The 27954-nt window shown below is 39.7% G+C and overlaps 1 protein-coding gene across 1 annotated transcript in view; it reads left to right on the forward strand.

Annotated features, from left to right (window-relative positions):
* Nucleotides 1-27954, forward strand: part of GAP43 (growth associated protein 43) — a 96614-nt gene that overhangs the window by 56167 nt on the left and 12493 nt on the right. Inside the window, exon 2 of the mRNA XM_070406236.1 lies at nt 898-1507. Coding sequence (XP_070262337.1) covers nt 898-1507 — 610 coding nt within the window. The remainder of the gene's footprint in view (nt 1-897; nt 1508-27954) is intronic.

Raw genomic sequence — 27954 nt, forward strand, 5'->3', positions numbered from 1 at the left:
AATGATAAAAAATGTGTATTTTAGTCTCTTGCTTTTAGTACTAGGATGACTCTATCAGTAATAACATAAAACTAATTTTAGGTTTAAATTGCTTTGGGAATAAGAAATTGTGATTTGGTGAATATATGCCACTTTTTCAAAAGTGGAAACGGTGTTTTTCATTCTTATTTTTTAAAAAAAAAACAAGAATAACGGCCACTTTCTGTCTTCAAATTGTGAAGATCTAGTGTGTTGACTACTAATGTTGGACCACACACAGGGGAAAGTAGACATCATTGTGTGAGCAGCATTCTGAATTATAACATTTTAAGCAAAAGCCCCAAAGCCCTGAACTCCTTTGCAGTTGTACAAAACCCTGATAGAATTTGTTGTCTAAACCTCTACCATACTCTTTGCCCTGAATCTATTGATTTCTTGACCAGACTTGAAATCCTGGGGAGGGGGGTGGACAATACACACAGACTTTTCCATAATATTTTTAAATGTGCAGTTTTGCACAGAGTTCCTCTCAGCAACCCTGAAAAAGCAATATCAGAGCGCTTTGATTAAAACCTAGAGTGGATGTGATCTGAGTAGCCAAGGTACATCCATGGAATGGCTGGTTGAAGTTTGGCAATACAGAGACATGGAGCTGGGGAAGGAAAGACATATAAATCCATGCCAGTGATTCTGCAAGGCCAAAAGGATGTGTTTTCCCATAAAAGGATGTGTTTTCTACTCAATTCTCCACCATGAAGAGAGAGGAGGCTTAATTTGAATTTCCACAGTATTGTTGATGTCTGTGCTTGGCACAGTACAAATCGTTCAATAAATATTTGTTAAATGCTATGATCTGAAGGGAAAAAGCATTAATTCATCTCTCCCTTTCCTCCCCCCCCTCCCCTTTTCTCCACAAAGGTTGAAAAAAATGATGAGGAGCAAAAGATCGAACAAGATGGCATCAAACCAGAAGATAAAGCTCATAAGGCCGCGACCAAAATTCAGGCTAGCTTCCGTGGACACATAACAAGGAAAAAGCTCAAAGGAGAGAAGAAGGGCGATGCTCAAGCTGCTGAGGCCGAAATGAATGAGAAGAAGGATGACGCCCCTGTTGCTGATGGCGCCGAGAAGAAGGAGGGAGAAGGTCCCACTACCACTGAAGCGGCCCCGGCCACTGGCCCCAAGCCCGAGGAGGCCGGTAAAGCAGGAGAAGCTCCCTCCGAGGAGAAGAAGGGGGAGGGCGTCTCTGATGCTGCAGCAGAGCAGGCAGCCCCCCAGGCTCCAGCCCCCTCAGAGGAGAAGGCCGGCTCTGCTGAGACAGAAAGTGCCACTAAAGCTTCCACTGACAACTCGCCGTCCTCCAAGGCGGAAGACGCCCCAGCCAAGGAGGAGCCTAAACAAGCCGATGTGCCTGCTGCTGTCACTGCTGCTGCTGCCACCACCCCTGCTGCAGAGGATGCTGCCACCAAGGCAACAACCCAGCCTCCCACGGAGGCTTCGGAGGGCAGCCAAGCCGAGGACAAGATAGGTGAGCTACTGTGAGGGTCAGAGGCCATGGGTGGGTAGCCCACCGGGGCCTTTCGGAAAGCCAGGCCACCTGGGCCATCAAGGGAGAGGGGAATGTCTAGAAGGTGTTTTCAAGAAATTAAGGAAAGCTATGCTTACGTCTCCAAAGAGGCAGGACTAAGAACTAATTCTGGCCATTTATATTCCCAAATGTCTCCAAGCCTGAAGGAGAACTCTGGCAGGTAGCAGCCAGGACTAGGAAGATGTGGCAATTACCTTATTAATAGGATTGGCATAAACAGGAAAGCTAGGTAATCTTAGTTTTAAAAATATATATATATATATTCTATGTGCAAGATAGACTTAGTTTAATAAGTAATTACTGAGGCCACATATATTTTATGGACAGAAATTAACTAATGTGATTATTTGGCTTTAGGAAGTGCCTGTTATGAGTACAGCCAACTCCTTATTCATTCAGATGATCTAGTTTCTGAATTGCCGGCAGCAAAAACATAATCTCAGACCACCTTTCCCTTATCCCACAATATGTTACTGGGCATTCTCCCCACCATCAATTGATGAGTAGTGTGCCTATGCTCAGAGAATGCTAATTATAACAGTAATCGGGGTTAAACTAATTAGGAAAGTAAGTCTATTAATCTTGCCAAAAACAAAAGAAAAAAAAACCCCAATATAGAACATGTTGTGAAGTTAAACATTAATTATCATTTTATTATAGAAGATGCTACTTTCTGCCATATGCATAAATAATTGAGGGTTGACTGTGATTACAAACACGTTCTAGATTTGCTTTGGTTTGAAGCTCTTACTTGAGTATTGGAGTGTTTTCACCATTATTGCCAAAGAGACTGTGCGGAATGGAAATAGAGCATTTCCAAAGCAAGATAAATTTAACAGACCTTCACCCCTGAGGACTAAGACCTGTTCCTCACCCCACCCACCCACAGTGCTGAAGGAGGCCAACAGCCTCCATGGTCTTTCTCCAGCCAAGTATGACTCATTAACACCTTTCAGCCCCAAAGACCTTACGGTTAAGTTGTTTCTGTACCAGTTTAAAAAATTGGGTTTATTCCTTTAGAACTTCATGGACTTAACCCATGATGTGTCTAAGGACCCAAACTTGGACTGGCCCACACTGTGCCCTTGGGAAAGGACCTGCTCCATGAGAATGCTCTGGGAAATGTTTGGCATCTGCCCGTTAGATTGAAAAAGTAATTATTGGAAATTTGCCTTTATTCCCATCCCTCCAAATTAGATACTGGAAGATCGCAGATGATTATTCAAATATTTTCAGTTCTGCCTCTTTTATCTTGCCCCAAAATTCTGGAAGAAGCCAGATTATATTATCATTGTTATTATATCGCATGCCTCTTTCTATCAGTGATTCATTTTAAATATTTATTCTAAATACATACCTGCCCCAGGGGCCAGACTTTGGGGTTAAGAAGAAGAGGATTTTTTTTTTCCTGGACAAGGAAAGGCATGTGGTAAAGAATATGGTGTTGGTTTTAGTTTACCCAGAAAAACAAACCACTGTTAACTACTTTTCTTTAGGTTGAAGATTTTAGCTTCAGTTATGATGGCTAGAAATCATTTTGCATATGACAGACTACTTATTACATATTTTCAAACATTTTAGACATTAATCACGCTTTTAAAATATAGAAAATATTTGACATTGCTCAGACCATATTTTTATACAGGGATTTCTAAATTGTGAGCATAGACAGAAAGACATGATGTGATTTTTAGGTATATGATCATGATGTGAATTAATAGAATGACTGCTTGGATCAATGAAAAGTCTGAAATATAATATATCTTAAGAACATTTACATGTATTATTTTTTTGAGTTGTGATAATCCAAATGAATTAATAAAGTATTTTATGTAGTACATGCTCAATAAATGTCAGATATTGAATAAATGAGAAGTGACTAGACTTAAATTATAGATCATTTGTTCACTCATTCATATAATCTTCCTGCAACCTTGCTTAATCTACACGTATATTTGATTAAAAGTGTGTCTGGTCAGTTAAAAGCAAATAGAAATCATCCTCTGCCCTAAATTTTATAAGTTCTGGCTGAAGAATATCTCAGTTGGTCTGATTTTATTATGTGCATTGAAAAGTAATTGAAGGTGTAGGTAAAGTTCAACTTGAGGGTAATTAAAAGGCAAATTTGTTATTGTTTCTGAGCTGCAGCTAAGTAGTGTCCTCTGGGTTGGACCCTGAAATGCTGCCTGTAGTTTTCTTTGGACTGGTGTATCTATTAGTCTTGCCTGCTCTATGTGACAAGCACAAATTACCCAGATGTGGTGAGTTTCATGGAATCACAGAAACTAGAGGTGACAAGGAGATCTATCACAGCATCTCGAACCCAAATTTCCAGGGGCCCTGCATATCATTTTCTTCTATCTTCCATTGGATTGTTTTCCAATTCAGGTTAAAATAACAACATTTCCAATTGGCCTCCCCTGTTTGGAAATGGATGCCTATTTTGGGTTGCCTGGAGCGGTGTAGAGAGATAATCTGAGAAAGTGAGTGGGGTTGGGGCAAAACAAGTCAAAAGAGAGAATTCAAGACAATAATTTGGTCAAAACTTTTACACAAAATCTGATCACTGCTTTAATATACTAAGAAATGCTTTGTAAACTGTAAATATGTAGTTTATTTTACCCCCTTTAAAAATTATTTATGGGTTTGTTACAGGTAGATGCCATTTACATTAGGACCTTTGGAGTTGGGTTTCTTTTAATCCTTCAACTATATCTCCCTCTCTTTGCTTTGGCACTCTGCCTGCCCATTTCTCAACATGCTTATGACCATAAGGTTTCAGTGTGTTCCTGATGATTATTCCTTAGTAGGAGGAGGAGTGTTCAAGGCACCTCTGGGACACTGCCCTCCTGCAGCCATGAGGAGATAACCAGCAAGCCTCCTTCGGTGATTATGTCATTGATGTTTCCTGAACAGTGCAGTGTGCCCATTGGGCTCTCAGCGAAGGAACTCTGTTATGTTTCTTCTACCCATGGTAACCTATTGACTTTCTCCAGTAGAAAATTCTAAAATTTCTGCTGTGGCATATTCAGTATTACCAAGATAACACATCTCAGTGGCCAGAAATCAGAGATGCTGACTGGGTGGCTACCAGGGGGTACTTGACTGATATTGGTAGGAAGTGTAACCTGAGTTATCCTAGATTTTCTGTGTTGATCTTGGTTGTATTTTATTTTCATGATCTCTTTACCCCTTTCTTTTTTTATTACCTCTTTCTAATTGGGATCATTAATAATGATCTGGAGAAGAGCATAGTTTTACAATGGTATTTGCCATTATCTGAATAGAAAAATTAACTTAGAATGTTCCTACCTATCTTTCTCCCACCTTGTTTGCTTCCTTCCTCCTTCCCTTCCTCCTTCTCTTTCTCTCTCCCCTTCTTCCTTCCTTTTTTTCTCCCATGTATATTAACTTTTTACTGTGCTAGGGCTCGGGGGTCATACAGATAAGTAAGACAGGGCTGATCTTAAAGAGTTCTCATTTGGTAGTGGGGTTGGGACAAAGTTCAAGGAGTGATGTTGAAAATGTTTACAATAATAATTTCAACTCAATTACACTCTGCAAATAGGTATGGAGTGCTTCTTTATGCCAAGGCACTGTGGGACATAATAGGAATGAGATGGTGCTTCTTGCAGTTTGATACATGCTATAAAAATTTCTACATAATGTATGTCTCTATAGCTAAATTAATAGCCAAAAGAATGAATGCAAAATGTATAGTTTCTGGAATGATAATTATTTGTAAGAAAGTGAAATATTCAGCCCATATTTCTGTATTTGGGGAAATTCTTTATGTTCCCCAGAATAATGTTTTTCTAAGGCCCAAGGTAACCAACGATAATATTTTTATCTCTCCAAAAGCTAGATCCTCTTCCACTGAGCTCTGTGTTAGATATTAGCTTTCCCCAAAGATATTTACACTTCTTTGGCAGGGTGCCTCATAGGCGGTTTTGATTTGAAATGTGGTTTTAACCACTTCCCAAATTTATAAGCCACTCATAAAGAGCAAAAATTTGGATTGTGAAAAGTCCATAAATGCTGTCTATAAAACATGGGCACTCTGTCAGATGCTCAGTGGCATGGAGCTTAAATACTGTTGATTATTAGGCTTTTACGGCACACTGTTATATTGCTAGAGTAATCATTTTTATTGGCTTTTCTTGACAGTAATTCAGTGCCTTTGATAATATTTTCCTTTCTATTTTTACATTCTGAGAATAGGGGCAAATGGAACGGGTATTGTGCCCACGAGCACAGTCAAACAAAACAAGGGTCAAATTGGTAGACCTCCAAATCCTCTCCTTAACTTCAGCCCTGCAGTTCTTCACCTCTCTTTTAAGGTGTTGTGTTTTCATCTCAATTCTTGCAGTGTATCTTATCAATTGTGATATTTTTTATTATTGTTGGGAGATATCAATCAGGTCTTTCCTCAGGCATTCTCTGTCCTGCATGCACAGTAAGATAATGCAGAGGAAAGAAACCTTGGGCTAGAATAAGGAGACCTTGATGTTTCCACCCAGCTGTGGGATCTTAGGTAAGTCACTGCTTCTGTCTGGTCCTCAGTTGTCTCATCTTCAAGAAGAGGGACTAGAATAGTTTGATTTTAAAGTTTTTTTCAAGGTTTAAAATACAATGTTTCTATAATTGGTGGTCCTTAATGAGCATTTATTAAGTGGCAGGCCCTGTGCTAAGTGCTATGTGGGGATTATCACGTTTAACCATCATAACCACTCTATGGTATAAGTACTATAATTTCCCCATCACTTTTCACAGATGAGGGATCTGAGGTTTAGAGAGATGGTGGCTTCTAATCATTGTCAATAGCTGAACCAGGAGCTAAACCTTGACAGCCTGAGTATAGAGGCAATCATTGAATTATGATACCACAAGTACTATTCTGGAAGAAGCAAAGACAAGAGTTGTCTAATAACCCCAACATGTGTTCTGAGAACATTCCCTCATATGTATAATTGGATACTAAAGACTCACATTTGCAGTATCTAAACATAGTTCCTGGTCATAATGCCCTCAAAGCCCCATCACCCCAAAATGATTGGGACTATTAAACAAGTTCTGAGTCATGGGTTCTTAGTTTGGAAATCCTTCAGGTACTATTTTGTTAGGCCTAAGAAAGCTGTAGAGATCAGTATAAATTCATGGTTCTTCAGAAGAGTACTACTGGCTCCATTAAATATGCTGGGATAACTATAAATTGAAATTTTTAGGTATCAATCGGTTGAAAGTAATTTTATGTATTTGAGGTGATACCTACCCTAAATTTGGCTAAAGAAATTACTATCTTTTTTAAAAAAATATATTTTATTGATTTTCCACAGAGAGGAAGGGAGAGGGACAGAGAGCTAGAAACATCGATGAGAGAGAAACATCGACCAGCTGCCTCCTGCATACCCCCACTGGGGATGTGCCCGCAACCAAGGTACATGCCCTTGACCGGAATCAAACCCGGGACCCTTGAGTCCGCAGGCCGACGCTCTATCCACTGAGCCAAACCGGATTGGCAAGAAATTATTATCTTGTAAAATTCTTGTTCACATCCCTCCTCCCTTCTTTGCAAGTACATTTGCAAAGGACCCTGACACCTTTATGTTTATAACTAGAATGATATCATGAACTTAGTAGGGCAGATTAAGAGCAATCACTGTCTCAAATTAAGAAATGCTGAGGAGACAAAAGCTTAGAGGAGATGTATTTTAGAGTCAAGAAATCATATCATGGGGCCTTTAATCCATTTTTTTCAAAGCTCATATTAAATAACTACCATCCTATCTAATGAAAGAGTAATATGCAAATTGACCATCACCCCAACACACAAGATGGCCGCACCCATGTGGCCAAAGATGGCCGCCACAAGATGGCTGGCAGGGGAGGGCAGTTGTGGGTGATCAGGCCAGCAGGGGAGGGCAGTTGGGAGGGACCAGGTCTTAAAGGGAGGTCAGTTGGGGCAATCAGGCCGGAAGGGGAGGGCAGTTGGGGGTGATTGGGCTGGCAGGAGAGCAGTTAGGCATCGAATGGCTGGTAGGGGAATGGCTAGGGGTTGATCAGGCTGGCAGGCAGAAGCGGTTAGAGGCAATCAGGCAGGCAGGCAGGCAGGCGAGTGGTTGGGAGCCAGCATTACTGGATTGTGAATTGGACATCCTTCGAGGGGTCCCAGATTGGAGAGGGTGCAGACTGGGCTGAGGGACACACACTTCCACCCCCCACCCCGTGCACAAATTTTATGCACTGGGCCTCTAGTTATCTTATAAAAGAAGAAAGTAGACAGGAAGACATGTAAGTGACTCCTCCATTTTTAAAGTGAGAAAACTATATTTAGAACTGAAAATCAAACAATATTTCTGAAAATGCAGAATATGTTTCAGATACTAATGCATACTCATCAAATTTTTTTTTCTCTCCACTCCACACACACGTACACACACAATCCCTCAAGGATTAAAAGGAGGAGGAGAAAGAATCAAGAGTAGCAAGTGTTACACAGTCAGTCCATTTGGCTAAACATGGAGAGAAAGCAGAGCACTCAATCTAATGGACTAAAAGCATTGAGTGGTCATCACTTTTATTTTGTTCAGGTAATGATAGCTTCATTAAATAAAGAATGAAAAGCTTTCTATAACCATACATAAAAGGAAGGAAAGAAGGAAGCCAATGATGCTGTTTAAAGCTACAAGACCTGAGCCCTTGAAGATCTCCCAAGATTATATGGTTTACAGCATGCATAGGAGGAAGGTCTGAAAGGATGTGTAAGTTCTGCTAGTTCTCTTAGTTATGTATAAATTTTGTGCCATAAGGAAATGACTGAATTAGATGTTGAACCTCAAACCAATTCATATAATCAAGAAAATTTAAATCCCTTCCTTCTTTAAAAAAGCTTTAGCCAGTCATTGATCTGACAGCAAAGAAACTTGGCTCTGTAAGCAAATAATTTACTTCTGGGCTTCTTAAAAAGAATTTCCCATAAATTGTTTTCATAAGGATAATGAATAGTATCATGCTTTTAATAGACCCAACATCTTATAGGATGCATATAATTCAAATGCTCTGTATTTTCAGCATTAAAGACTAAACATCACCTAAAATTAAGAGACTTGGGCTCTTATTCAGATTCTGATGATGATTTCAGGTCAGCTTTGTTTGTAAATCTACAGTGAGATGGGGAGCATTAGAAGTTGAGACTAAAGTTATCTATGATGAAATTTACAGTGTCTGAAAATTAAAATCTTTCTTAAGCTAATTAATGGAAAATGGTACAGGAAGAATTTTTGGTGTAGAGGTTACCTGAACTGAGACTTAAAGGACAAGATGTATCTAATGAACAGGAATACCTTTTACTAAAATAAAAAAAATTCAAATTAATATACAAATAACTTAATTCATCACAATTCAGCAGCAGCCATTGAAAATTAACCCTCAGTCAAAAAATTAGCTCCATGCTATATTTTGTTTATTGTTGAATCCTTACACCTATAGAAATGAGTCGGAAATTGGAGATAGTAAATATCTGATAAATGAGTTAAGAAAAAATGAACAATGTTATTACAGTAGAGAAGGTCCAAGAGATTAGATTGTAGCCTTTAAACTTTGGACAGGCAAATCGCTTGAGTTCTTTGAGTTACATGCTGGACAAAGAATCTCAGCAATGCCAATGTTATGACACCTTTTACCTTTAATTGCAGATTCTAAGTGATGAGGTGAGGCAGACACTTGCTCAAACAGAACATTTTGCTGCTGTCCACCTTTCTGCTATTTCAGAAGCTGAGTACAGAAGCTCACTGGAAAGTGTTGTGGTTGCTCAGGAGTATTTGTCATGCTTGAGGTAGCCAGATTTCCAGCCACTTAGAGCTTCGTAGACCAATGTGAGCATTTTGCATTATGTTGAGAAACATATTGAAAACTAGAGGAAACCAAGGCTGCTCCCTTCTGAAAGCAGGTGATTAATTTCATTCCAGCTCCATGAATGACCTGTGTGTGTGGCTCTTGCCAGTGTGTGACAGATACACCCAGGGAAGGAAGGATCTGCCAGGTTCCTTGGCTCTTTTTCCTCATCTGACATGTTTAAGTAATCCTTACAAGGTTGTAAGAGTCTCCTGAACCTGCTGTGCCCCACTATAGGATGAATTGTTAATATGTTTCCAGACCAACGGTGTTGGGACAGAGACCAGAAAATAGGCTTTCCTGTTTCTGTTGCCTCTTCTCCTTTCCCACGGTGGTAGAAACATAATTTGTGTACAGTTTGTGAGTCGTTCACACTACAGACCGTAGAGGACATTGTGGTGGGAGGTTGAACAGGTTTTTTTCCCCACATATAAACTATAAATTGAAGCAACTTATCATGTATTTGATAAAAAAAATAGACAGGGCCCCACTTTGTGAAACTGTCTCCAGTCCAATGTAAGGGCTAAGAAAGCCAGAGTTCAGCAATGTGGCTACAGCATTCTCCCCCGTGTTATAATCAGATCCTTTTAGAAAGAAGAGCAGCAGTGAAAGATTTTTGTTTCCCTTTTTCCTTCTTCTTCTTTAATATGGATGATTTAACTATAATAGCTTGATAGGAAAAACTGGCTTTCATTGGAAGGTACAAGTCAGTATCCTTTTCTTGCCAATATTTTTTTTTTTTAAAAAAAAGGAAAAACAGAAAGTAAAAAATGAAGCAAAACCTTGCCACTTTCTAATTAACATTTATGCTTTTCACCCCAGCAGAAAAGCAGACAGTTAAGATGAACCACTGTAGCCTTGGCCTGGTAGCTCGGTTGGTTGGAGCATCATCCTGATGTGCCGGGGTTGCAGGTTCAATCCCTGGTCAAGGCACATACAAGAATCAACCAATGACTGCATAAATAAGTGGAACAACAAATAATGATAATAATAAAAGATGTACCACTGTATTTGTAGGACATTGATTATGGTCTGGATACAAGGTTGGTGCAGTTGTTAAGTTACATATTGCTTTTGAACTTCTATGAGGAGAAACTCTTCTCTATTTTTCGAATATGCCAATGAAACAAGTTTTTGCAGAGTAGCAATCAACAAATGAAGAAATTGTTTTTCATGTTCAAGTTTAGGCTGTGACTCTGGTTGCATGTTTATCACATCAGGAGTTTCTATCCCAGAGTTAGCTTGAAATATGAGTTAGAATGAATATTTATCACATTTTAGGTAGTATAGAATAATATTTCTCTCCCCTAGTCTCTCTTGTACTTATTTTAGTAATTGTCTGGCCATCTGCACTGAGGTGCATGATGATTGAACATGGATATATATTACAATATAAAAAAATAAACCATTATGATTGACTAGAGGCCCTGTGCATGAAATTCGTGCACTGTGGGTGAGCGGGTCCCTCAGCCTGGCCTGCACCCTCTCCAATCTGGGATCTCTCAGGGAATGTCCAACCCCTCAGGGGATGTCCGACTGCCAGTTTAGGCCCGATCTCACAAGGATCGGGCCTAAACTGGCAGTCGGACATCCTTCTCGCAATCCGGGACCACTGGCTCCTAACTGCTCACCTGCCTGCCTACCTAACTGCCTCTGCCTGCCAGCCTGATGCCCCTAACTGCTACCCTGCTGGCCTGATCACTCCCTAACTGCTCTCCCCTGCTGGCCTGATCACCCCCTAACTACTCTCCCCTGCCAGCCTGATTGCCGCTAACCACCTCTGCCTTGGCCCCCTCCACTGTGGCTTTGTCTGGAAGGACGTCCAGAAGATATCCAGTCTAATTAGCATATTACCCTTTTATTAGTATAGATGGTTTTATCAGCTATGTGTAATGGTGTGTTGGTAAATTGGCTCTCCAAAAAAAAAAAAAAAAAAAAAAACACAAAAAAACCCCTAAAACTCAAAAAGCCCTGATTTATAGTGTTTGTCAATATTTATGGCATAAATATTCCCATGGCTGATTTCACACTACCAGTGAGTTGTCACTGAACACACAGATAACTTGCACTCAGTAGCCAATGGGAGCCAGCTCATCATACCCCAAATCAATATAGTGTAATAATCTAATGAACTTTACTTTTGGTAACTAAAATACCGGAACAGTAATTATCAGCTCCTAAACAATATATCAGTATAGAAGCACAAAACTATCTATTTATTACACTCATTCACTTATAGATATATGCATGTGAAACCTTGAGAACTAGTTTTAACATGTAGAGTGATTTCTGTTATGCATTGGACATTTATTAAAAGTTAAAGAAAAGGGTAAAATTTGGAATTGTACCTGCTATTCAATTAGGAAAATAATTTCCCCTAAAGGGATGAATATATTGTACTTAAAAGTGTGATCTGAGCTGCAACTTTTCAAGGAGGCCTTTTTATTTTTTCAGAGATGAATACAGGGTTGGATTGAATTGTGAGCATGGCTGACTTTTTAAACCTCTAATGTAGAGGAAGGGCTGACTCTTTCATCCTAATTACTTTTAGCAAGAATGATGCTTTTGATTCTAGGGGGAGCATCAAGAAACAGTGAATTCAGAGAGGGTGGGATAAAAAGTTTTTATAATTCTCAGCCTGGGTACATTTGTTCAAAAAATGACTTTCAAATATATGAACAGGGATGGGCAAGAGTAGGCTTACGGTAGTGACTATGTGAAAGTTTATTCTTGTATTATTATTTATAAATTACAGTATTACTTATCTTATCATTATTGTTGCTATTATTTTGTATCCTTACTTATGGTTTATCTTTTAGGTAATGATGGCTGGTAATTTAACCTACTTTTGCCCACCCCTGTATATATACTAATCTCCAAAAGAGAGCTGATCTGGTTGAGAATGGCAGGGGGAAATGGAGATGACTAGAGAGGCCCAGAGCTCCCTCTACTCTGTTTCTATCTCTCCCTCTAAATGGAATTACTCTGGGCTGTGAAGTACAGTTTGAAAAGAAAATGTAAGCAATTTTTGTGTTAATGACTTTCTACACATGGCCAGCAAATACTCACCGTCAGGTCCAAATCTGTCCCTTGCACTCACTGCAGCTGGTCGTCAGAGTGAGTACGGAGAATTCACTGCAGTCATATTGATGAAAGTAGATTATGGGTATCATTTCAAAGGTTGACAGATCCCCCTCTCCCCATATCAAAGTCCAGTTGTTTAGTCACAGATAGTGGTCTGAGTAACTGCTAACCATGGTGTTAGGTCCATTAAACAATGTTCTATTGTATTTTGGTTCCATACAATATTAAAGCCATGCAAAATTTATTTTATGAAAATATTTTATAACTATAACTAGAGGCCCAGTGCACGAAATTTGTGCATGAGTAGGGTCCCTAGGCCTGGCCGGCAATCAGAGCCAATCTGTGGGACAACCAGCAAGGTGATCAAGGGCCCCCCTTGCACTGCCTTGGCTGGCCTGGGGCCTGAAGGCTGAGGGCAGCTCCTGCATTGAGCATCTGTCCCCTGGTAGTTAGTGCACATTATAGTGACCAGTCATTCACCAGTCATTCTGCCATTCAGTTGATTTGCATATTAGGCTTTTATTATATAGGATACTAAGGAAATCTTATTTTCTAAAGCCTTGTTTTAAACCCCCAAGTCAGTGAATTTTGAATTATGTTCCTTGGAGCCCTGGCATTCCAGGTGCCTCAGAAGTGGCTTATGGGTATTGGGTTGTTTGCAGAAGCCAGGCTGGCTGAGATCCGGTCCTCCACACTCACACAATCTTCTGTTCCCTCCATGACTATTTCTAAATCTTGGTAAAACTTTGACATTTTAATGAATAATAATTGAAAATTACTGTTCTTAAGTAATTTTTAAAAGTAAGTTAAGGCCATTTTCAAAAGTCCTTGAATTTTGGCATGATTAACACTTAACTGAAGATAATTCAGAACTCATATTTTCATTCAGGTGTGCACTGTATACTTAGCTGGACTTGTTTATTCTTTGCAAACAGATAATCCTCCCAGTAATATTATAGGAATTATCCAAATTCAAAGAATTTTCTTAGAGTATAAATTATAAGTAAATGGAAGTTAAGTGACTCATTTGGGGTTACTAATCAAAGCTAAGTAAAATTACTACATCTATGGCTTCTGAGTCATTAGGAAAAAGAAGCACTAATAATGCTATAATATTGTTTAGTTCGACTCCAATTTGCAACATAATTGAATAAACAAAACATTCTCTCTGATGAGATACCACTTAAGCAATTCTATCAATGTAATTTTGAAATATCCACAAAAATAAGACTTTTAGAAAGTTAATGCCCAAAATCTGTCTCAAGTATTCCAAAAACTCTGTGCCCTTCCTTTCTCCCATTCCTCAGCCCCAGTGGGTGAAAGCTGTTTGTTCCTGTCTAAAGGATGCCTGAAAGGAAAACACCCATGGGCAATGGGGCCAGGTCTTCCTTAACTCCAGATATTAGCATCCAAAATGTCACTTGAATGGTGAACATCATGTGAAGCAGCCCACTGGGGTAAAAGAAGTAGATCCAATAATCTCATTGTAATCTTAGGCTTAGGGTTTGAGAGGCTGCCACTAATTCTTTTAATTTCTAATCGACTACTCTGAAGACCACTCACACAAAGCTACACAGTCATGTCTCTCCAAATAAATACCCTACACTAAACCTCCTAATGCTTACTTCTTATCACTAATGAAATCCGAATTATCACCATGGCCGCAGGCTGCATCTGATCTGACTTCTGCTTATCTCTCTGAGCCTATGTCCTTCTGCTCTGACCTTCTTTACTCTTCTCTAGCCATACTCTTTCTTAAAGTCTCTGGAACACACTCAGCTTGTTCCTACCTTAGGGCCTTTGCATTTGCTTTCTCCTTTGATTTTCCCACAGCTGCCTCTTAGCACTTAGATCTCCATTTGGATGTCACTTGCTCACAGAAGATTTCCCTGACCATTTACGCAGAATGGCACCACCCCCGCCAACCCTATCAGTTTGACATCTTTTTTATTTATATCACTCTCAGTGCCTAAAATGACTGTATTTATCTCTCTAAAATGACTTACTTATTTTTCACTAGATTTTCCATTCCTTAAAAGCAAGGGCTTGGGCTCTGGCCAGTGTGGCTCAGTTGGTTGAATGTTATCCCATGCACTGAGAGGTTCCTGGTTAGATTCCTGCTGCACATTCCCAGGTTTCAGGCTTGATCCCCAGTAGGGCGCACACAGAAGGCAACCCATCAATGTTTCTCTCTCTCTCTCTCTCTCTTCCTCTCTCCCTCTCTTTCTCTTCCTTCTTCTCTCTCTAAAAATCAACAACTTTTTTTTTTTTTTTTTAAGTAGAGGCTTGGTATCCTTTAGCACAGCAAGCATACACAGTGCTCAGAATGGAGCCCATCACACAGATAGACCTCGGTGAATGTCTACTAATTGACTAATAATACAAATTTCACTTATGGAGAGATTTTTCTTCATAAGCAGTTTGATAAAGGGAAAGAATCATTTTATTTTTTTTCAATTTAAAGCCCATTAAAGGAGGTAAGAATTTTTCAGGCAACTATTCATTTTTATTGCATACAGCCTAACTCTTCTAGGCTTTACAAATTAGCAACCTCTTCTCCAGGACCTGCTTCTAAACATCATCCTGGCACCCAGACACTCTGAGTCTGGATGTGGATGTTTGGCCCCAAAGGAAAACTGGACAGAGAGTGAAAAGAAGTTTGGGCCCCCAGCGAGAATCAGGCGGGATGTGGGTGAGGACTCTTCAGTGAAGGAAGAGGAAAGGGGAAGTAGAAAGAAAAAAGAATGGGGAAGAAAATGGGAGAAAATAGAGGGAGATGAAAAATAAAAGGGGATCAGAAATGGAAGTATTAGAGGAGGCAGAAAGAATAAGGAAGGAAGTAGAGAAAGACAAGAAGGTAGAAAAGAGACAGAAGGGAGTTGGAGGAGAAAGCATAGGAGAAGCAGGACTTTGGGGGACCAGTGCAGAGCAGAGGAAAGGCACTGAGCTGGGCATCAAGTGGGTTCCCTGCAGCTCTGCTGCTGACAGGCTGTGTGGCATGGGCAGGACAAATTTACCTCCCTCTCTGGTAAAAGGATATGGTTTATTAGGTGTCTTCCATCTCTAGCACTCTCTGTTCTTGACTTCACAAATAGCAGGCTCCAAAGGGCTCCTGGCAAATAGATTTTCTGTCTTTGAGCAGGTCCAAGTGGCAGATGGGTCCCAGCTCTCCAAGGAGAGACCCCCCTCCCCCCCCCCCCCGCCAGGCTCACTATTGTTAGAGCCCTCGGCAGCATAATCCCCAGTCAGTGCTGCCTCCACAAACCAAGAGATGAGACTGCCTCTGCTTGCTTCCAGGCAGAAAAGGAAAAGTTGAGCTTCATTATCCCAGGAGTTTAAATGTAGGTCTGTTTTCATGCAGATACGTTATGAATTCAAGGCACAGTTCAGAAGCTTTCTTTTTCTTTCTTAGAACACCTCATATAGAAGCAGTATTGAAACTGGACAGTCCTTGAGTTCAATGTCAGGCTTCTCCCTGTGTGGCTTTCTTGTTGAACCCCCAAGATCTTCATTCATAATATGGAAATAATAATGCTACCTTCAACCAACTGTTGTCAGAATTTAATAATGTAACATATTTAAATAACCAGGTACAGCGTAGGTTCTCAATGAACATCATTTTGCTTTACTTTTCTTCTGATAACCTGAAGTAAGTAGTCCTCTCCCGATATGGAGATCCTCTGGGCAGATCTTCAAATTAGAGATAGTGAAAGGAAGGACAGTCTGTCGCTTTGCCATAGGTAAAATAGTGGAAGAGAATCTTTCATCCAGTAAATAAAGAGAACCTTTTTGTTTTTCTAAAATTTTGGTGGTCCAAAGTGAAGTATTTCAAAGAGCATAAAGTACTGCAAAAGAAAAGTGCATTACTTATGGATACTGCAACCGTAGACAGAGAATTGCAACAGCCATCGATTTAGTTAACACTCTTCCTTGGAGGCCTGCAGTGCAAGGAAGCATCGCAGGTGTTGGAACTGAACCTGCCTTTGTTTGAATCAGAGGTCCACTCCTTAACCAGTTCTATGCTCTCAGTTTTGTCATAACATAATATCCTTCTTGCTGAACTTGGTGGTGGTTGGCTAGGATTAACTAAGTCACATGTAAAGTGCCTACTGTTGTGTTTTATTGAACACATAGTAAGTGCCTAATAGAAAGTCACCCTTGCTTCTTGTTCCTTTCAACTGAAGCTCTTGGGAAACATTTTATAAAGGAAATTAATGTGCAGATAGGATGTGCTTTATGGCCATCAAGAAAGACATAATGATATACAGTCTCTTCTGGGAGATAGAGACTATTCTATTTGGCTTACCTTGTAGTTCAGCAAGATTACCAAGTTCTTACATGATCAGTAATGATTGAGTCTGGAAGTCAGCCAAGGCTACCAGGTAGTGATGGTAGGATTAATTTAGGCTCCAGGTAATTGGTCCCTCAGAAACTGCGATCTAGGGATTCAGTAGAAAATGTGGGGGTCCCCTAAGGGAGACAGCTAATACACTCTTTCTAGGTAGATATCAGCTATCAACTGTCCTATCGTGGTTCCATCTTAGAGTCTCAAGCCTAAAACAAAACTTAAAAATCACCTAGACCTGGGCACTGAGTGGGCTTCAGGGGGGGTCCTTTAGTACCTAAAATCTTTTACAATGTGTTATACTGTGTGTATATATGGATGACATTCTCATGTCCTTGTATTTCATCAGATACTCAACTGGGATCATGACACAAATAGAGTAAGCCCCACTGTACTCGAATAATTTCTAAGAGAGCTTGTGTAGGTGTGGGTCTTAATGAAAAGATGAGACATACTCAGGGGTTCAGGTTGCATGTTCTGTCCATAGTTGCACAATGAGTTACTATCAGAGTAGAGGAGTTAAAACCCAAATGTCCCAACAACTGCCACCCAATTAATTTATTTATTAGTATGTATCATTTTCATCCTGCACTAGGCACTGTGAAGGATATAGAAGTATGAAAGTGACTATCTGAGGTCCTGGAAATTACACTCTAGTTGAGGGAAAAAAAAAACAACGGTCTTAAAAAAAAATCCAGGACCAGTCAGGTAAGGAACAATGTAAGTGCATGCCTACTTGCCAGCTGTAGTCTATAACTGCAGAGAAGGAATTCAGACAGATGGAGGGTAAGGTCCAAAGGAAGGCAATGAGCATCACATTGGAGTGTTGGTGAGAATACTGGCCCTAGTAACAGGTGTTAATGTGGGGAAGGTGGGGTATCCTGGATCCTCTTACTAAAAGCCTTGACGTGATCAGAGACTTCACTCTTAGTACAGTAGTGAATAGAGGTAGGTTGAAGTTCTTACTTTTTTACATTATTCTTGCTCTAAGAATGACTCTGATATCTCTACAAGGAGTACACACAGCATAATCCCCACTTACTAATTCAGCTCAAAGACTAACAATAGTATTAGATTATTCAATAAAGCAGCTTCAATAAACAGTATTGTGGCTCAATTTTTAGTTATTTTGGAAGAACTGAAAAATAAAAATTAATTTCAAGAAAGCTTAAAAGTAGAACCCAATCACAATAGGTTGTTTCTTCCCTGTCACCACTCTTATCACTCGCCTGGAGTCATTTCTTCCTGATTTAGCCTCCACCCAGGCTCCACAGCTGGGAATGGAATTACACTGGTGCCCTCTACTGGAAAGAGATGGGAAGTTTTGCAGGAAACAATGGTGTCCTGGTCTGCAGTGCAGGGGCTGAGTCCTGTGTTTCTGGGCCCACAGCAGCCTCTAGGCTGGAATCATTTAGTGCTGTTTACAAGCCTCCAGGCCAGCGATGCTCTGCCATCATGCCTGGCTTTATCAACCAGATGGAGTAATCGGATTTTTATTGTAAGGACTGCGCTGTCACTTAAATTTTTAAAGCATTCCAAGAAAACTGTCCCCTTTACTCTGTCAGTTTGAAAGCTGGACACTCCTTTCATTGAACACGAAACCGTGACTCATCATGGGTGGTGGCCATCTTGCTATAGAACAATACCTCTTGAGAGGCTGGTAAGAGACTCTGAGGCCTTTTTTCAATCCTGTTCCATTATTGTTATTTTAATGGTGGGGAAAACACATTGATATTCATTGCTAAATTCTTGGCACAAGTAATCAGAATTAATGCCATGGTATTAAATTAGATTTAGAGTGTCTACTCTGGTGTTCCTATAGTGCCCTGCTCAACTCATTTTCTTTGCTGGATGTGAAAAATCATTCAGCTGTAATTAAGAAAGGAGTAAGCGAGTGCTGAGTGGGAAAACCAAGACAGAGAAGAGTTGTGAATTCTCATGTGTGCAAATTGGAAGTGAGCTTCTAAAATGAAATGATGGGGGAAGAGGAGAGGATGGATTGAAATGATCCTTTCCAATGCCCACTTTTATTTTATTTTATTTATTTTTTTAGGATCAATACTATAGACATGGAGGTCTGCCTCTGGTTTCCATAACAACCTGGCTTATTGAAAGACTGCAGGCTCCACAAATCCCCAATTATCAGCCTTGCAGGGCTTATTAATGGAGCCCAGGATCCCAGTGAGGCAGGCAGCTCATTGCAGGCACGTGCCTGCTGGGCTGGTGGGAGGGTGGAGGAGATGGGAAGGGGAGAGGTGTGGTGAGATTATACAGCCATTTGTCCCCCTGTCACTTGGGGAGGGTGCAGTCATTTAGGAAGCTGTGTGAATGTCTCTGGAAGCCGATAGTGGCTGTGGCTGCTGTTGCAGGAGCCTAGTCATGGAAGTGGAGACTGTTTTTTCCAGTCCCACCCCAAAGGCCATCTATCTGGAATAAATCCATAACAATATGCCACATGCCATGTATGTTTAGTGAGCTCCTATAATTAATTGAGACTTCCTCACAAAGACAATGGTGAATCCAAATTTCTATATTAACTCAAGCCTTAATTAACATGTGAGGCCAACCTAATACATATTTGATAGCTTTGAATTACTCAGTCTTTGGTCTAGTGTTCTCTTATTAGGTCCTCACCATAGAATAAATGCAATAGCAGCAATAATACCCATGATAACAATGTGTATAACATTTACTTGTCTTCTACCAGGCTCTCTGCTAAATTCTCCGCATGGAGTTTCTTGTTTAAAACTCACAATGACCCTGTGACGAGAGGTATCATTGTCTCTTTTTCACAGATGAGAAAGTAGAAGCAAGAGAACTTAAACAACTTATCTTAGGCCACATGGCTAGTGAGTGTGACTATATCCACACCTCATTTCTGCTTTCTCTATATAACTATTTTTATTGTTCTCTTATTATTTAACTTGGATGTCCTCAAGATAAAAAGAGGAGCAACACATTTACAGTAAAGTCTGTATTCTCCAATGTGATTGGGAAGTGGAATATTCTAGTTACTCTTTTAATGAAGTGTTTTAATTATTGCCATCTATGTTATCATTGAATTTCCAATTGGGATGTAATAAAATATACACAACATTAGAAGTATAGTAATCATAATCATAAAATGCTTCAAGACCATTACACAAATGTCAATTTTTATTGTATTGCAGAAGTGTTCGTTGACAAAGATGTCTGTTTGACAGAATGCCAGATGCACTGTTTTGTTGCATAGAAATATCAATGCCTTCACACTTTGAATTTATACATTTCAAAGTACTTTATGTGAACACCACTGAAGCTAATGGGATCAGAAAAAAAAATCTTTTGGGGACGGTCTTTCAGAGTTAAAGAATATTAGTGTGTGGAAAACCTTAAATTCATTAAGTACTCTGGATCACTAGACTGTGTTTTTATTACACCAGGACCTCACACGATGTGGAAAATGAAACATGACACTTCCCTGAGGTGGTTCAATCCAAATCTGTCATAAAGCCATTTGAGAGTAGGTCAAGGGTGGCAGCATTTTCATCATAGTTGCTCAAACAACAGTTTTTGTTATTTTCGTCTCCAGAACTGATAATAGAACTTGTTCACAAAGGCTTTATCTTTTTAAGGATTAAGAGAAGTGATAATAAAGACTGTTTTAGTTAACACTGAGCATATCATTTAAGCATTTTATAAATATCATACTTTACAATAACCCTGTGAGGTATATACTATGTCCCCATTTTATAGTTGGAGAAATCAAGGCACAGGGAAGTTACATAACTTGCCCAATATCTCACATTTGGGAATTGGAGGGCTCCAGATTCACACTCAAGCAGTTTAGCCACCGAGTTTGTAATCTTAACCAGAGTTGTCTGTGCTCACTGTCTCCAATTAACATTTCTATTTTCTCTTGAATCCATAACACTCACACCTACCCTCCCACCCTACACTAAAATAACTTTTGCCAAAGCTGGAAGTGATCTCCATGTTGCTAAAATCCAATGATCAAGTCAGAGGCCTCATTTTCTTTGACCTACCAATAGCATTGGATTGTTGATCACTCTCTTCCCTTTGAAATACTTTTGCTACTGCTCATCTAGAATATTAATTATTCCTGATTTTGCTCCTAATACAGTGGCTATTCTCTTTCAGTTTCCTTTGCTTTACTTCTTCATCTCCTGGTTTCTATGTTGGAGTACCCACATGGCTTCATCTTGTAGCTCCTCTTCTCTCTTCTCCATTTACATTTACTCCCTTGGTGATCTCTTCCAGTTCATGGCATCACATACTGTCTACAACCTAATAAATCCCAATTTTCCATCTGTAGCTCAGACCTCTTTCCCCATTTTAAACAGCTGCTTACTCTACACCTCAACTTGTATATCTAATGGACACCTCCAATGGAAGATTTTAAAAACCAGACTCCTGTCTCTGCTCCCTGAACCTGCTCCTTCTCAAGTTTTCGCAATATCAGAAAATGACAAGTCTGTCTTCTCCTGAGGCTTAGGCTGTATATCTTGGAATTATCCCTGACTCATTTTTCTTTAACAACATTAAATCTGTCAGGCAATCTTGTTTCCTCCGCCTTCAAAATATATGTAAAATCTGAGCACATATCACTTTCTCTCCAGCACCTATTTCACTTGGATAAAAGCCAGTTCCTTAAAACGGTCCGATTCCTCCATGATTAACATCCTCCCCACCAGATCACCACTCGGATGTCATCTTCCTTTACTGTCCCTTTCTAGTGCCATGATAGCAAGATTGATTTCCTTGCTACAACTCCAACAATCAAGTGCTTTCACATTTGCACTTAGTGTTTCCTCCACCTAGAAACCTCTATCCTCTAGATGCTCATAGAGTTCCCTCTCTAACCTTCAGCTCTCTGTCCACATGTCCCCTCTCAAGGAGGCTTTCTGTTTAATACTGTCACTATACCCTCATCCCGGCACTCTCCATTCTCCTTTCCAATATTGTTTTCGTAGCTCTTAGCACCACCTAACATGCTATATATTTTAATTTTTTTATTATAGTAAAATATAAGCTCCACAAGAACAGTCTGTTCTTAGTCTTATTATTGTTTTGTACACTGCTGTATTCCCTGCAAATAGATAGAATAGATAGTGAATACTCAATAGATATAGTTGATTCAGCAAGTGATGAAGAAAATAGCTATTTAGTCAAAGTAGCTGAGTCAATTCTTATGATCAATGCATAGGTGGCAACAGTGACCTCAAATCACCCCCACATTTCATTGGCTTACCCCGCATACCCTCTGCCACCTGGACAGATGTTCCCCCAACTTCCTTTGCCCCTGAAAATTCTTTGGTGACTCATAGAGTTCTCACAAGTTACACTGTGCCTCCTAATGACCAGAAGATGTTGGCAACTTGACAGTGACTATAAATGGGCTGTGTCACTGACACCTGAGGACCAGATCCTTGTCCTAGTCTCAGAGCTTCTCAGTCACTCCCTGCAGGGAACCAGGTCATAGGGAGGAAATCGGTTTCATCTCCCCATGCAAAAGATTCATTTCTAAAGCAGAGAATATTTCAGCAATTCAAAACCACTGGGGATTCTGCACTGACTGGAAATAGATGGCAAAAACACACCTTTGCTTAGGAACAAGTTGCCTTTCTTTCATGTTAAATCATCAAATCAAAGTTATGCAAGCTTTAATGTCTAATAGTCTCTGGTGCGTTAAAATGTTCCACTTTTCATAAATTATAGTTAAATGAGCATTTACCTATTAGTAGCCCCTTTTTAGTATGTTGAATTTGCTTACATGTTGATTTTAGTTCAGTATGACTGCAACACTTTTTCAAATAAGAGTATTTTCTTCAGAGGAACCATTGAATAAAACAGAATAAAAAAGTAGGTTTACAGTTGTGAATAAACAAAACACAGAGTTTATTCTTGTGTTATTATATATTAATTATTGTATTTGTTCCATACAAACAACTGTAAACAAACTTTTGCTCCATTCTGTATATATCTATATTCAGGCAGCTCTGTTGGCTTTTATCAGAGTCCAAGGATTAATGTTTGTATCATTTGTTAGCTTTGCACAATTGAAAAACAGTTTTATGATCCAGATAACTCCAGTAAAACCAGCAAGTCTTCTATTGGATCCTAACTGTGGTGGGTAAGGTTAAACATTGAGACAGACAATAAATCTAGTCTCTATAGCTGTAGACCAACTTGGACATTATCAAAGAGCGTGGAGGTCCATGGGAGTATGTTTGTATGTGATGGTACTTAGTCAAGGAAATGGGGTGGAGAGATGTGGGTAGGGGTAGAAATTGGCACACCATTAGTGGTGAGAGGGGTAGGGTAGGGGTGCCAGTGCTACCTAAAAATCACAATCAAAAGGAATGTGTGATGGGAAGGGGACAGGGTGACCGCAAGCAACTGTCAAACTGCAAAATCCATGGATTGGAAACCTCTGATGATAGAAATCTATATTTGAATAAGAGAAAAAATATGTTTGTATGATTGAGGCCCTGAACTGGTAACTATTCATTTCTTACTCATTTCCTCGCCATTCCCACCACCATCCTCCTTTATTTAACAGCAGCCCAACCCTTGCCTGACAAGGGAAAATGGGAGCAGCAGGAAGGGAGGACACTATAGGTATAAAGAGCTGTGATTAATCTTCATTGTTGAGTGCTTGTAAAAGTGACAGCAATCTTAGGGACCGGAATTTCCTATGCCAGAGACTTCAGACAATTGTTGATCCTGTCTGTTTACTGTGGAAAGCTTTGGTTTACTGAGGATGTTATTTGGCACTGGCAGGAGGTTGATGGGAATATAATCATTGCAGCTCTGCTATTCATCTTCAGCAACCTGTGCCCTGACACCTGCAGAGTACAGCAGGTCTGTACCTTGTCACCACGTGTATAATGTGCATGAGAAAAAATGGTAACAAGGTTAATGCCTCCCTTTCACAAAGAGAGTTTTGTTTTGTCTTTGCCCTTCCCCATATTGCTCTAATACTCCCTGTGCCATCTCTCCCAACCTTTTGTCCTCTGCCCCCACCACCATACTCCCACCCAGATCTCCTGAGAGTCATTACTCCTCAGCCCATCAGCCAAAGTTAGTGGGTTCCCATGGTTACCAGGCAGCTGGTGTCTAGACACTGAGAGATGCCTTACAATTGAGCTGCAAAGCTAGCTTCTACCACACACACCCTCTCTTTCCTCCTCCTTTTTTCCCTCCATTTCCTCTTTATTTACAGCAGACATTAATGCCAACACAGGATGGAATTTCCTTTTGACAGGCCATTAAAGGGAGGAGGGGAAGAGAGAGGCAGAAAAGCCCAAACATGCTGTCTTGTCATATCAATGAAATGAGAAAACAACTGAGGTGACAGACCCCAATCTGGCCCACTCTGTCTTCCTCACGAAGGATTTTATTTAATTAAGATATTTTAAATTAGAAAACAGTGCCACTCGTCCCTTGGGAGCCATGAGCATCTTTAAGAGCCAGTAAAAGCATTTCAGGATAGAGCTTCAGCTGATGGTGCTGGTTGAGGTGGAAACTTTTCGCTGTCTCTGTGAAATCAATGTCATTTCTATTTTATGATGCTCAAGGGAATCACACGTCCATTATTATTACTAGATGCAAAACTTCAGAGTGGGTCACAGGCAGATGCAATGACAGGTCTCAATGATGGCACGTCAGATATGGAAAGTCAACATGAATCTCCCTTATTTCTCCTGAGAAAGAGAAAAGAAGGCCCTGACAGCCAGGAGCTGGCCTGGTGCTCACAGATAGGCCTTAGTTCTCCTGTTAACACAAACAGTTTCACAGAACACCAACATCAGACTTTGCATGATGGTTCAAGACAAACAAACCACCATAATCATGTCTGAGCACAGCCTAAATATGGCCATGGTCTCCACAATAAAATGTCCAAGTATTTCCCAAACCTGCCTAATATGGATGATGATGATACTTGCCCCATTCCTCCTTCCTTTCAGATAATATCTGTTGAGATTTACAATCATAAAATGACCCCTGCTTCATGACAGCATTTAATCCAGTGCAAAGCTCTGCCTCCTTGAATCCAAATCTCCTAGCACATGCCCAAATAGTCCTTTCTAACCCCCTGACACTGCGATGCCTTATGGTTCCCCACAGTGTGTGTTCTCCCTGCAACACGTCAACAAACACCACTGTATTCAACTACGGGTGTGTTCCTCATAGTCTTTGGCTAGAAAGTGTTGACACTTTGTAGATTTACATCCTATTATAATCTATACTCAAGTTAACTTCAGTAAAATACCTTTTTCTTATTTTCCACTACAACTTCTGAATATTTTCAATACTATCTTTATCCCCAAATTTATTACTACATCTCCTTTAATTAATTAATTCTCCTTCCATGATTTCATGAAAATCTAACTTAAAAAACAAAATTAACTTTTAATTAATTTTTTCTATAGTATTTTCTTATTTTTGGTCTCAACAATTAGACAAGATGGCCTAGGCCCCTGGAAGAGCTTAAAAGCCATTGTGCTCCTCTTCTGGACTTCTCTGACCTGAGTCAGCAGTGATGGCAAAGACGTGTGGGCCAAACAGACAGCTGACATCAAGCAGGTCCAAGGGAATTTATAGTGAGATTATGACAAAAAATGTTTTTAGTACACTTCATTTAAATGACTCAATGGTATCAGATAATTTTTTGGGACAGCAATCATCTCCTTTCCCTTTTCACGTTATCGTCCGCTGGCTTTAAATAACTATTTTAGCTGCCACTATCCATGACAGAGAAGTCTTCAAGAGGGCTACCTTGGAAACAGAAAGATTTATTAAGATATGACTGCATTGGTTCAGACTTTAGTGTCTCCACCACCCCCTGAAATTCTAGTCTGATATTGCCATCTATCCCTGAAAGTACCACTGATGAGGTCATTCACAATTCCTCTTTCAGATTGAATTCTATGCTTGATTCTGAAATTGATGTCGTTCTCATTCCTAGGGTGGAGAAATTTAAAGGGCCCTACACACAATTGGCTCAGCATCAAGTCTACTTCTACCTAAACACCAGTAATTGGTCTTTTACTTTAAACAGTTCCACTAACTAGATTTCTGCTTGGTTTGCTTTATCTAAGTCCCTGTCTCATTCATCTCATTTGTACTCTGGTCTCTCTGAGACTAAGGTCCTGCCTTATTATCATCATACTCTTAGAGATAGGAATCTTGTTCTTACTCCCATGATTGGGGGCCCTATTGCTGGCTGAAAGATTCCCTGACATGTCCATGGTCTATCTGTATTGGCCTCTTTCTAGTTCTATGTTCCTCTAGCCTCTAATACTTGTCTTTCCCTGCTGTTGACCTCCTATTTGACTATTTTCCTTAAACTTGTACTTCAGGTATTGTGTTATCTTTACCCACTTGCACTTCCTTCCATTGCTTACTGCCAGTTTCAAAGTAGTAGTATGGTTAGTTTCTATTGCCTTTGAGTCTGGCATGATTTTCATCAGTACAGTTATTTTTTTTTTCTGTCTCATGGCCTCAAGTAGAGATCTATCATTGAGAAAGAAGAATCAAAAGATATAGATAAGTGCATATATAGAGAGAGAATTTTCAACTTGGATCACGGAGAGAATGATAAGGCTAATCTGGTGATATTTGCATTGACAGTGATCATGTGATGTCCAGTACAGACTGAGATAGAAGATCAGAGTCAGGAGTAGAGTCAAGGATGTGGAGAAATATTGGAATTTAATGTATATGAAGTCAGGAAACAGTAAAGTTTTTTGATAAAGGAAGTAATATGTTTACAGGGATGTATGAGGATTAACAATATGGCAGTGATAATATAAATTTGCTGGTTACCTGATGATGGGTTCAATATTTAAGTCACTAGAGAAAATGAGTTTTCTGATGCAGAGTCTACAAAGAGAATTTATAATTGAATCTTAATTTGTGGACATGTTAGGGTACAGGGACTAAAATCTAGAAACAGAATGGAAAAATAAAAGCTAGAAAATAGAAGAAAAAAAATCCAGAACATAGTCATCACTGAAATTAAGAAAAAAGGAATATTTTAAGAAGATGCCAAAAACAAAAATGGGTGGAGAAAGGAAAGAATGGAATGATTCTTCAATATTTTATGATGGGCAGACATATTTGATTCCTGAGTTCTATCTCAGATAAGCTAAGACTCACCATGAGCCTTTATTCTTTTTGAAAAAACTATGTTTTTATTGATGTTTAGAGGAAGTGAGAGGAAGAGGGAGATAGAAACATCCATGAGAGAGAAACATCCTTGGTAGGCTGCCTCCTGCATGCCTCCTACTGGAGATCAAGCCCGAAACCCAGGCATGTGCCCTGACCAGGAATCAAACTAGTGACCTCTTAGTTCATGAGACGATGCTCAACCACTGAGCCACAGCAGCCAGGCAAGTCTTTATTCTTTAACTGCTTATTGTCCCAATGTTCCTAAATAGCCAAAGCTATTACATTCTTTGCCACTAAATATAAGTAAAGAGCTTTGGCATCTTTGACTAAAAAGAGAAAAATTAATACAAATAAAAACATAATTTTTTTGATATAGTTATGGTTATATTCCAGTAAGTGCTATTGATTCTGAAAACAATTTTTCACTCACAGGCAGTGCCACAATTTGACAGGCCCCAGGAAGCCAAAACTCACAATGAGTGCAAAATGAATTCTCACAGTAAGAGATGGAGATTGCATTTATTTATCTACGTGCAAGCATAGAGCACAAACACCTTCTCTAGGGCTTTTTTGTTACAATAATGTTTTTTAAAATTAATTTCAAAATTGAGTTAAACCTTCTCAGTTGGTATTTTAACACTGCTTTCATTGGGAAGTGGAGGGAGTGGTAGATGGGGGAATGACATGCACTTTTATTTCCTCTTCTTCACAACCTAATCATGATCTCTTATAGATTCCTAGATATGACAGTATTTGTAGTAATTATCAATAATTCTGGACGTTCATTACCTAATAACTCTTTAGTCATTCAGTTTATAAAGCGTTCCCAAAGCAATGATGACTATTCCATCTAAATTACAGTTTTAGAAGTCCCCATTTCATTTCCTCT

The sequence above is a fragment of the Myotis yumanensis genome, unplaced genomic scaffold, assembly GCF_028538775.1.
Source record: "Myotis yumanensis isolate MYYU_CA2020_CCGP unplaced genomic scaffold, mMyoYum1.0.hap1 SCAF_2, whole genome shotgun sequence".
Lineage (NCBI taxonomy): Eukaryota > Metazoa > Chordata > Mammalia > Chiroptera > Vespertilionidae > Myotis > Myotis yumanensis.